Below are 12,618 nucleotides of genomic sequence, written 5' to 3'. Positions count from 1 at the left end.
AATTGTCTAAAATTCCAGCTTATTGTCAGACTATTCTTTTCTACAGCCAGACAGTATTTTCTATGACACTTGTTCAATTTTTCCATCCCTGTCATTGCACTAATCCCAAAACCTGGTAAAATTAAGCAAGCTCCAGAGACAGAATACATGACTGGATTATGATGAACAACTGAAATGTCACCTCCAACATCTTCTCCCAAAGAAAGTGAGACTGCAATAAACTGCAGTTTTAAGAGTGACTTAAAAAAACAAAAACCAACCACAATTCACAATGTTGGCACACTGGACATTTTTAAATCATTTGTTTATCTTTGAAATCAGTGTGTCTCAGCTATAAATTTAAGCATGAAAGTTCTGAGTCCGTCTTCAACATCTGCAGGCATTTTTACCTTACCTGAGATGACATTCAAGTAGTAAGTGTAACATTACATTTATAGACAAGTCTTCAGAAATACCAGATTTAAAACCTCCCAAAAATTTCATCTTTTTAAGAAAATGACATTCCACTTCTATGTTAGGAAACTGAAAGAAAAAAACTCAATACCTGGAAGCTCCCAAGACTGTTACTAGGGCAACATTTCAAAATTTCCAATACTTTGAATGGATCTAGGAGAATGCATTAAACTTTATATAAAAACTAAAATCAAACATTTACTTACTTTGTCTCGTGACACAGCCGAAGGCAATTCCCGGGCTAACCTGTTCCGCCTTTGTTCCTTTAAAAACAACCCAGCAAGACCTCAATTATGTATTACTCTGTATCAACACAGAGGCAAGATTCACATTTTACATATGACTTCCATTTTAGAGACAAACTCGAGTCATTTCATCTCATCCAGTGCCATGCTAATACTGTGGTCTATAAACCCTGGATTATTTGGATACTTTGATTACCTGGTCCAAACTAAATTCTCAGTATAACCAGTTTTGCAGATTTTTGCACCACACTCCATAATAAAAACCTCAGCCTTTAAAAAACAACATCAAAGCAACCAAATTTGGCTCAGCACAGATACCCTACAGCCCTCATTAAACTGTAAATCCTCCAAGTAATCTTAAGGATTTGATTCTGTGGCCAGCACATGATTAGCCTGAAACAAAGGAGGAGGCAGAATTCACTTCATAGCAAAGCAGAGTTTGAAGCAATCAGGACAAAGAAATATGTGATTGCTTGAAATTAACAATTGGTTGTCCACCAAATACGGCTTGGGTTTACATAGTTTGGTTCTTAAAAATTTTCAATGTCCTGTTTAGGAAAACATTAGGAAAGAACTAGTTTAAGTAATACATTATGATAAAATCTTGTATGTTCAGCTTCACGAGGTCTTAATTTCCATACTCTCAGCAGTTTCCATACACACTGTTTTTGAACTAGATTAAAGAGCAGTCTACCAAAGCAAATTCAAATGCATACCTAGTCAGTAAAAAATATATGTCTAGAAGGAAGTAAAAGGTTAAAACTAAAGAGTAGAAATTGTAATGGAAGCATTTAAAAAAGGAACACTACAAGAGCATGTAGTGACAGGACAAGGGGGAATGGCTTCAAACTGGAAGAGAGTAGGTTTAAATTACATATGCCACAGGAAGAAATTCTTTACTGTGAGGGTGGTGAGGCACTGGCACAGGCTGCCCAGAGACGTGTGGATGCCCCATTCCTGGAAGTGTTCAAGGCCAGGTTGGATGGGGCTCTGAGCAACCCGGTCTAGACGAATGTGGCCCTGCACATGGCAGCGGGGGTGGGACAAGATGACCTTGCATGACCTTCCAACCCAAGCCATTCTATGATTCTGTGATGAATGAAAACGATGTGTTGGATAAACACAAGGGTATTAAGCTCTTAGGCAGAGAGATGAAGTACTGCAACACCACCAGGTTGGTTCTTGGACTGCTTCTACAGGATGATGGTAGCAACAAGTATTATCAATCAGAGCTGGGCTTGAAAAACACAAGACTTCTGATGGGAGACTGATGGAGAGAATGTCTCAGGGAGACTGAAGTGTGGAAACACAGATTCAAGAACAGTACCAAAAGCAAGCAGAAATTAGATCCTGAACAGAGGAAACAATACTTGTATTATCCTTTCATGAATGAGAGGAACATTATTGATACATTGTGTCAGAGGCAAAATGCAATTACTTCAACATTAAACACCATTTCACAGCTACATATTTAAACTTCCCCTTACAAAAAGGGCATTTCATAGGCAACACTGAACTAGGTGCCCATCTTATTTTCCAGACTGAAAAATAGGCAGAATCCTTTCAGTGGAATATCAACCAGTGTTCCTGAAAGTAATATGCAATAGAAATTAACAAATCCACAGATCATTAGAGTATACACCATAATTCATCACATTTCTAATACCTAAAAATGTAGAAATGTGCTTCAATGAAAGAAGTCGAAGCATTTTTTACTTTATCAATTTCACTTTCATTTAAGGAGACAAACTTTTTAAGAGAACATATTTTCTTACCTCTATGTTGTTATTCATTAACCCACAGGCATCAGCGAAGTCTGGATGTTTGGTATTGATATAAGCTAACTCAATGGCCACCAGATTATGAACCTGCAATGCAAGACATTCACAGATTCAGGGAGTAAACCTAATGCCAGTGCAGAGCAATGACCTACAACATTAGGAAGAACAGCTTAACTGCCCATAGCAAGAGACCATTCAGCCACAAACCACCTACAACACCTGAACCAGTAGGAGATGGCACTATGAGGGATAATAAATATGCAAAACAATTTTTGCTTTTCACATCAAATGCAGAGTCAAATACTGAAACACACTTTCCTCCCCAACAGGAAATCCAAATCAGACTTTAATATTAAAACATATTTATTTAAAGGTACGAGTTGAATTTTCGGTTTTCACTAGCTAAAGGGCATTACAAGCCTCTGAAACACGCAGAATAAGGATTACGATTTAATTTTCATCACTGCATCCCAAAGTCTACAGTGAATGCACAGCTTCTGTTACAAGGGAGGGAAATAACCTATATGAGGAAGTCTAGAAGATGTTAAATGGAAGTTTTAGTAAAATTCTTCTTGGAAAATTGAAACATAGGGGACAACATGCTTAACCCACCCCTTTGTTTTTTATGTATCTACATTCTAATATAGAAGAAGATTCAAAATGTGTACATATTAAATAACTATAAATTTAACAAATAAGCTAAGATTACTTTTATTACTTGGGTTCCTGACACTGCAAACAGAAGCATCAAGACTCCAGAAAACATGCACTTTTACCAGCAAAATTACAGTAGATGGAAACTCACCATTTCATTTGTGACAGGAAGTCTCCTACGCAAAAGACAGGTCACTACTTCAACTATGGCATCGTGCAATTTAGGAAACCTCAGTAATTCCTAGAAACAAACCAAAATTTTACTGGTGAGACTTCCAGGAGTTTTTAAGCAAGTAATTACACAGACACACACACGCCAGTAATTACAAACCCAATTCTAAAGGATGCATTTTTACCTGTGTACTGTAATTACTACAGTGCTGGATAATCCTCTGCATTTCCTCATGAACCAGCTCCACACAGCGCAAGCTCGGTTCTTCCAAACGTTTGATTTGCCTTTTTACCAGCAACTCAAATGAAACTTCAGGAACAAACAAGGCAGGACGGGGACCCTGGTTCAAAAGGAGGGAAAAAGCTGCTGAATTGTGTATAAAACAAGATGCATTTCTAAGAAGTAGTATCTGATGAGGCCCAGAATAAACCAGGTCACAGTGATCACACCTGACACTCAAAAGAGGTCTCAAGAGTAAAATAAGTTACAAGAATATTTAAAAATAAAAGCTGTAAGTTGCTATCTTTAAGACAAAATGTATTAAACAATGATTAACCAGCATCCTTATAGAATCTTGGAGATTTCTACCTACTCATGTCACTTTAGGCTTACAAATCTGAACAATGCTTTTTCACATTTGTGGATCCACATTTAGATGAAATTTATTATAAAGGCAAAGACATTTTCTTTCTAATTTCAGAGAGAAAAACTGCCATTATTTCTTGGACAGTCTTGGGCATATAATACCATACCAACAAGATAGGTGGGTTTCAGTGTTTGAAGTAATTTCATTTATGACCATAGAGACCAATGCTTAGCTACACATACAACAATTTTTAACCAAAATATGACACCTTTCCTGTTCTAAATCCTGCTTTTACATTTTTCATTTAGAGGAGGATAGGAACACGTACACAGATCATTGCTACAGAGTACCTCATGCTCCAAGACCATGCAGAAACCTGCCTCTCTGTCCACATGCAATAGACACAGTACAAAAGCAGAGTGACATGTCTGACATCCAAAGTCAGGCTCTAAGGAGTGAACATTTAATATACTGCATAACTTAAAAGTGAACTCACTCTGTTAATTCTTACCAACACCAATTCCTGTATTAGCAAGAAGCCAAATCTGTCATGAAAACACTGAACCATTTCAAAGTTGTGTCCCTTACATAGAATTAAACCTTTGTTTCCTATCTAATATACAGCCACAACACTCACAAATATGGAAGAACACTCACAGTGGCATTTCTAATGGCAGTCAGAATGTCAATTGTGTTAAGGCCACCCAGAGGGTCAACAGATTCTAAAGTTCTTCCAAAAGTCTCATGAAAAATATAACAGATTCTGGCTCCACCACATCTGAAAGAAGAAAATAACAACAGAAGTAGCGAACAAGAAGAAAGCTCTCATTGCCAACACTTTTTACAGTTGCTTGGATTCAAACATTTTTGAGTGTGTTATGGTCCAGTGTAGTAATATTACCACTGAGAGCCAGTAAGAGCCACTGGGTCAACCTAACCACGCAGTCAATATTCCAGGAAAACATTGTACTTACAGCTCTGAAGTCTCTATGTATTTTGCTGTTCCTTCAATAGTGTTACAATATTCTGTGGCAAATTTGGTGATCAGCTGCAATAAAGTAGCACTTTTGTCTTCAACAGGTTCCCCATAGCTGTTCAGTAGAGACTGGTACTGAGCAGCTAAAACATTAATTCTAGTTTTCAGTTCTGGCAAGCAATCCCTGATATGATGCATCAGCAGTCTAAAAATAGAAAACAGTCCCTCATTAAAAGGAAGGAAAAGTTTCAGCTTTATCATCTCCATCAAAACAGACAAGAGAGACAAAATAACCACCAAAGGAAAACATTTACTTGGGAAAATTACAGTAAATTCAGAAACTGAGAGAACCAGGGTTTGGAACCAGAGTTTTCTTTAATGCACAGCACCACAAGAGAAACTAAGGGTAAAAAGAAAGGTCTGCACATGTCTAACACATCAGTTCCTATCTTAAAGTAATACCTGTTCAGTGTTCTAGCAAGATACTTGGTTCCATTTCGATTGGCTAGGGAAGGATACTTCTTTTGAAGAAACCCATACTCATCACGAATGGAATCAGCCACACTCTTCTTATTGTTAATATCCAACTGGCTCCTGAAGGTAAAAGGCAGAGTTACACACTAGTTAACAGAAGCAAAGTAAAAATAATTCACACTTCTGCTTTTCTGGACAGAACATTCAACAGCTGGCTTTTGCTTTACATACATAACTCACCTTCCTTAGGCTTTAAAGGTCTTTATTTGTTGCTCCATGCAGCATAGTCAACAAATTGGTATTGGTAGCAACTATACACAGACTAAGTAATGCTTTTATCAAAACTACTTGAGATTTGACCTAAGTAATGTAAAAAAATACAGCAAACAGTATCATAGCCATGTGCAGTTAGGCCTAATATATACAGGACCTGTGCTGGATCAGAGCTAATGTGAACAGCTGACCATAAGCACCCCTCAAGCTGAAGGACAACAGCAGAAGTGGTGACACTACAGTTCTTTAGAAGTGTCTCTACTCCTCTCTGCATTAGCAGTTGGTTGAGTGGAAGAACAAAGGCTTTTGACACGTGAGCAACAAGCTCCTCACTTCCTTATTCAGAAGTTTATTTTAACATTGTCACCTTACTTTTAAAACTATATATTCATGGCTAAAAAAGCAGAAAGCATTGCTTCATATTAACACAGTTTTAAAAATAGCACCAATGTGCCCACACAGACCTATTCACTACTCCAATGATGCCAAGTTTGACTGGAATCACTCTTCCCATGAGCACATCCATAGCATCAGTGCCAGCATCCATGAGATCCAGCTTTGTGATAACAGCAAGGGTTCTTCGACCTACCAAAAGGAAAACACTCACAGGGATGTTCTGATTTGATCAGAGTAACTAAAACTCGTAATTCAGCACAGTGGAGAATTAGTGACCTAAATTCATTAAATAGGTAAATATTCCCCATCTAAACCGGTAGGCTAACACACACAGGATTTGTCTGGGACCTTAATATTTCCTGAGCTCTTGGTCTGAAAAAAAATGTGCCAAGAACTTTTTCTTTAAAATATAACACACCTTTTGAGTCTAAAAAAATAAACCAGCATCTCAGTACAATCAGTAGGTTCTTGGGTCTTGAAACTTTCATGAGAGTGTACCTACTTCAGTACTGTAGGTTCTCATTAGACAGCATTAGGCCTGCAGAACCTGCAACATGATCTGCTACTCTAGACCTCTAAGTTTCAGAATTTTGGAAGTGTTCCAAAAGACAATGTCAATCATTTTTACAGGGGTAAAATAAAAGGGGTTTACTATCTTGAAACAGCACAGTTAACTGAGCAGACTGCCAGAAGAAGAAGTCTTCCCTCAAGGTTATGTGGCAAACAAGCCAAAGCAGACTTGGAGTTTGAAAACAATCGAGAAATGTTACACTTTATGGAAAGAAAAATTTGAGGGTACCAACGCTAAATTTTAACCTAATTTCTGTATACCTATTTTCCAAGTGTATTAATCCATGTTCTTTCAAATCACACCAGTGCCATTTGTAAGTCAATGGTACCAACAGCACTTTGCAAAAGCAAGAAGCAGGCAGACAGTAGCTTCAGATCTGTTTCAAAGTCCTTAGGTAAATATAAAATTATAATCTTCCTCCTCCACTAAATCAGTCAGTTCTCCCACAGAAATGCAGGGCACCAAAACTAATCTTATCCTTACTAAAAGTCACTAAACTAACAGCTAGACAGTCAATTACTGGATACAGGGTGACATTTTCTACAGGGTGATATTTTCTCTACTAGAAGTAACAACAATGGGAAATAAGCATGAAGTTGCCCTAACAGGCCACTGTGAACTACTAAAACTCTGAAAAACCCCAACATTACTAATACCATTTTGCTGCTGTGGAAACAGAAGTGACTTCATGACTACCAGAATAACTCGGCCTGCTGGCAAGCCAAAAATCTATCAGTTATTAAAGCAAATATAAAACTTACATTTTCTAGGAAATGTGGTGACATTTACTTTTCTTGCTATATTTTGCCCAAACTACTTCAGCTTTATTTTAGGATTTAGTTTGAAAAAGAAGTTGAATTACAGCATCCAGTTTGCCTTGGTGCTTACCATCTGGATCCACCTCCCGAGCTATTTTCAGTGCTTCGGAAGTGGCCATGTCTGTGTTAGCAGCCGTGACTGCCAGGATAATTGAATTGGGGTTGCTGATGAACTGAAGGATGAGCTCTCTTATTTGAAGTTCAATGTCCTTAGGCTGATCACCAACAGGCACCTAGAGAAAAAAATATGGAACTGTTCAAAATTGTGTCTTTATGCCTGCATGAGGCTTAGTGTCCAAGCACCACGTGCACAACTGGCAGAGTGGGGTGTGTATATGTGCATGGGCAGGGAGAGAAGTAATCTTGTCATCTTCATGTCTCAGAAAATTATTCCATATGTAACCTGAACAAACAGGATCTGAACATTTCTCCTTTATACAGCCTCTTACACAAAACACACATAGCAACTCCTGGAGAAGCAATGTGAAAAACATTTCTCCAAGTTGCCCAATATTCATCTATCTGCAGGTACAGCTCTGACACCTGGAGTGCTACCTCTTCTATGAAAAGGAACATGCAGCCCACACACCTACCATCAGTTATATGTGAAAGAGGAAAAACATAAGCAAATCTACCTCTGACATCAGCAAAGAGCATCAGAAACCCAAATCTTACACCAGAAGACAAATCAAATTTATATAACACTATCTAACCCGAGGAAAGCAGGTTACCTAACAATACAGAACAATGACAAAGAGTAAACAGGCACACCTTGTTCAAAAATACACACTGAGTCAGAAGAGAAGCACTCTGCATCTTACCTTTGTCATTCCAGGTAAGTCCACAAGAGTCAGATTTACAACATTAGATGAAAAAATCTTAAGATGAATCGGTTCTGGACTGATCCCCTACAAATACATTAATAACAAGTAATAATTACTGCCCTGGATTATTTAAATGCATCACTTGAAAATCCAAAGGCTGTAGTTTCATACTACAAAGACTTTCTTTCACTACATACCTTAAAACACACAGCAAGGAAAAAAGGCCACATGTCTGGCAACCAATTCTTTTTCCTGTGGCAGCAGCCAATTTTATAATTACACATAAAGCCAGGTATGGAGCAAAATGAAAGCAAGTTTAACTGAAAAAAACTTTTTTTTGCACTTTTATTACAGAATCTTGGAGCAAAACAACAATTCTGTCTTTTAGCTGAAGCCATTTATCTCATGAACACAGTGAAAAAATCTCAAGATAGCAAGCAGCATTCCCGTGTTCTTCATTAGAACAGTCAAATGCTTTTCACTCCTAGCTGCCAAAACTCTTTAAGAAAGGTTTAAGCAGCAAGAAAATCAATGGCAAGACAACAGATGGACATTACTGGATTTACCTTATTGTTTCCTGAAATCCTCTCAGTTTCATTTTCTATTTCCTGACGAATTTCATCAAAATCTGTATAGATCTGAAGAAAGAAAAAAAGTTTAGAAATCAAAGACAGCATTTACCTACTTAACTGCAACATAATGCTCTCTTCTCCAAGGAATAGTGAAAAACTCTCTAAGTATACAGAATATGAAAAAAATATCATAATTACTATTAGTCCTTAAGCTGATGCTAACAGGAATCATCAGTGCTATAAATTACAGAAATTGGTATTTAATCTGTTCGACTAATTCTGTGAGATGGCAGTTTTTAGCACTTATAACCAATGTCAGACACAAGTTATTAATCTGTGTCCACCTAAAGAGAATTCCAAACACTTAATTCCATTTTGAGTCTAGTTGCAACCATTTGAAGTTAATTAACAACATGTAGCCTAAACCACTTCTCATCTTGAAGAGGACAAAGGGCAGCTTCATTTTCAAATTTTTCCACTCTTGTAAAAACTGTTCTCCTGCCACCGAAGCAAAATAAGTTGGCAGAGAGCTGCCCTTGCACTGGGGTCCTTCTATATTTCTTTCTAGCTTTCCTTCAATTTCTAGCACTGCCAAGAAGGTGAGGAAATCAGCTTAAAGTAATAGACACTTATATAATTCTTCTGCCAACAAAAGTATTACTTTCTTCAAGCAAGAATTATGCTTTGACTCTCTTCCTGAAGTGCTAGGCCATCTCAGGTTCTGCTCTTTGACCCTGATGCACAGGAGGCTCTTCCTTCTTTTTCACAGCTTTCTAATAAACCTCTGAAGTAGCCAATTCTTCAGTGGACTGAAATGACTTGTGCTTACACCTATCCTTGTCTTTCTAATCCATTCTAATTTTGGCATTGCACAAAATAGAATAATCAACAAAATAAACCAAAAAGGACTGTGATAAATAACTCAATGGAATCTATGACCCACACAACAGACATTTTATGTTTTCAAAAGTTTTGTACTCATAAATAGAGAAACACAAAATCCTCAATATTCTGCCATATAGTGCAGCAGGCATAATAAATGCCAGTAGTCATTACCTTTTCAGGAAAGTCAAGGGAAGAGATAACAGAATTAAGTATATATATGTTAACATATTTATGACACTGCTACTACATCAAGAAAGTAAACATACCTTATTTTTGGTATGAAGAAATTTACCCCATTCTGCAGCATCTACCTCTGTAAACAAAAATTGATACATGAGAAAGAAGTAGATGTTTTAATAACATTTTTCCAAGGCCTGTTCATTGAAAACTACATGTTTTTTGTTTCAAGCAGCAAAAGAAAAATTAGTTAGCTTTCTACAGTTAGATGTTAAACAGCTTGGTATAAATAGATTTATGATTCTGTCTATTGAAACATTGCACCTTACTACTATGTCTTATTTGTCTCACACAAGGCCCACCTTCCTAATTGTGACTGAGCCAATCCTACAATTTTTCAGACATGGTCTTGTTCACTAAGTATCAGCTTGTAACAGAAAACAAAATAATTATTAGCAATAGCTTAAAAAACCTGGAAAAAAAGGCTAGCTTTTAGCATCTTTGCTTTTACCATGCAAGTGAGATCAAATTACAGCTGAAAGAAAAAGTTAGAAAAACCTGTAGGACTAAAACCAAGCAAACAGAAAATACACAAGAATTGTGCATAACAAAGAAGCCTTAGGAGAACATGTCTCTTCCCAAATCTGTCAAGGACCAAATATCTTCACTCTTGTCAGTCACCAGTGAAGTCCAGAATTACTTGGGGACTATGCAAGAGCAGTCCCAAAAACAGCAAAGGAGGTTTTGTTCAATTCCTGCTTTGTAGCACAGGCAGCAGTTTGAGTCACACTGCAAGATACTCACACTTTCACTATTAGGTTTCCAAGTATCAGGGGAAAGTTCCATTTCCAATTTTTAGTTTGTGGTCATTTCCTCTGTGCTCCCTGACACAGCAATCTGCTCTACAAGAAATCTGGCCTTTTGGCAAACACAGTTTACCTACAATCAAGTAATCTTTCAAAATATTTTTTTCACTTCAGCTGAAATTTAACAAAATTGATCAACAAATATTTTTAAGGATTTGGGAATTAAAAGTGCAGGAAGTTCTATGAAGCAGCAACAGCACAGAAGAAAAGCAAAAATCATCTCATTCTAATGCAACAAGGTCAGAAAACTGAAAATCAATCAGATCACAAGACTCAGCAAAATAATCACCACAGTAGCTGAAGTGTAAAAGGAAAAGTGTAATCAACAACCATGTGGCATGAAATGTATGTGATTAGTGTATATAAGCATGCACTTAAGGCATAGGGAGAAAAAGCAAGTGGATAAAGGCAACCTTTAGAAAGGTGTCTTGGATTTTTCCATGTAGCAGGGTCTGCAGTTAAAGAGAAACAGCATTGAATGGCGTTTAACATTTTTAATCATTTTTAACATAGCATTTTATTAATTTTCAGTACCAGATTCTATTACAAAGAGCACAAATGCATGCAGACAGATGTGCATGCTATTCTAGTATTGATGAGAGTGTGTAACATTAATAGTATGCACAGAAATAAGACCTTAACTAAACATATATAAATGATGCATATTAATCAGATACTCTATACAACAAAGTTTACTTGATGATGACTATTACTGCCATTCACCTAATTCCAAAAGCTCAAAGTATTTTCTTAACTGAGCACAGAACACAGTACCATTGGTCTCCACAAAGTTGGACTTCTTTGGCAAAATATGTTTCTCATCATCTACTCATGGCAAGAACTAGAAAGAGTAAAGAAACATTCTGAATGTCTCTTGAAGTAGTGTTACTGTATGGGAAGGAAATATGATGCTGTGCATCAGTATTTTTAAGACTCAAATTAAAGAATTACATCAGTTCTGAGACAGATTTAAGAAGAGACAACATATGTATCACCTTTCTCAACTTTTATTTTTTTGCAAAGTATTTATGCAAATTCCATTACAAAAAAAACCAACTTCTTACTGAAGGGTTGATGAAATTACAACTCTGTTTTCCTGTGACCTCTGTACAACACCTTGAAAGTGCAAGAAGCAAAACAAACTGGTGACGACATTTTTGGTTTGCACCTGTTTGGTACAAACTGTAGGTAGCACAACAATAATCAACTCCTCTGTTTGAAAAGCTTAGTTCATCTGGAGAGTTGATGTCTTGCTCAGTCAAAGGTGGGTGCATCATCGATAGAAATATGATTTTGATGGACTGGATGTGTTAAGGAAAAACTTGTAAAAAGCAAACTTTCATCCCTACTGTTTTGCAGGCACATGAGCTATGAAAAAACCATCATTAGGAAAAAGCTTTTGTTTGTCTTGGTTGGCAAATAGGCAAAATGACATACCAGCATCCAAAATAAGTGCAAGGGTTCCTTCATTCCAGGTTATTAAACAGCTTTAGTTTATTTACTGTTCAGAGTAAATAAAGCAAAAAGCACATAGAGGAAGAAACTGCAATATCTTCAATATTGTATTGCTCATCTCCTCTTAAAAATCGAATCTAAGAGAGTAAAGAGAGGCCTAAAGCCAGGAAGAAAAATATACAGCAAGATCCTGCCACTGTTACATTTCAAAGATATGGATGAGGCCCTCTCTGGTTATGTCCCTCCTCAGGAGATGACTTCCTTATCAGACACTGTTTTAGTCTTAAATTATTCTCTTTCTGGTGGCATGGGAATTTGCAGCTAGGTACTAGGCTTAGTTCTATGTATAAATAAATTTTTTTCACTATTATCTACAAGCTTCTTAAAATAAATATTAAGAAGACACACTCAAGTCAGAGACATTGCATTTTAACTTGCTA

At 36.9% G+C, this 12,618-nt stretch overlaps 1 protein-coding gene across 4 annotated transcripts in view; it reads right to left on the bottom strand.

The window, feature by feature from the left end:
* The window catches only part of DNM1L (dynamin 1 like), a 36,325-nt gene that overhangs the window by 7,825 nt on the left and 15,882 nt on the right, over positions 1-12,618 (bottom strand). For 2 of the 4 annotated variants that reach the window (XM_069003118.1, XM_069003120.1), the window contains exons 3-15: positions 11,137-11,175; positions 9,947-9,993; positions 8,790-8,861; positions 8,221-8,307; positions 7,470-7,632; positions 6,079-6,199; positions 5,330-5,461; positions 4,866-5,072; positions 4,549-4,669; positions 3,490-3,645; positions 3,285-3,374; positions 2,474-2,566; positions 660-716 (exon numbers count right to left, since the gene is read on the bottom strand). In XM_069003118.1, the coding sequence (XP_068859219.1) occupies positions 660-716; positions 2,474-2,566; positions 3,285-3,374; positions 3,490-3,645; positions 4,549-4,669; positions 4,866-5,072; positions 5,330-5,461; positions 6,079-6,199; positions 7,470-7,632; positions 8,221-8,307; positions 8,790-8,861; positions 9,947-9,993; positions 11,137-11,175 (1,385 nt within the window). The remainder of the gene's footprint in view (positions 1-659; positions 717-2,473; positions 2,567-3,284; positions 3,375-3,489; positions 3,646-4,548; positions 4,670-4,865; positions 5,073-5,329; positions 5,462-6,078; positions 6,200-7,469; positions 7,633-8,220; positions 8,308-8,789; positions 8,862-9,946; positions 9,994-11,136; positions 11,176-12,618) is intronic. The other 2 variants (XM_069003119.1, XM_069003121.1) reach the window with 1 other exon arrangement.

The sequence above is a fragment of the Aphelocoma coerulescens genome, chromosome 1A, assembly GCF_041296385.1.
Source record: "Aphelocoma coerulescens isolate FSJ_1873_10779 chromosome 1A, UR_Acoe_1.0, whole genome shotgun sequence".
Classification (NCBI taxonomy): Eukaryota; Metazoa; Chordata; class Aves; order Passeriformes; family Corvidae; genus Aphelocoma; species Aphelocoma coerulescens.
Note: the sequence above shows the minus strand (reverse complement) of the source record. Positions and strands in the feature narration are given on the sequence as shown.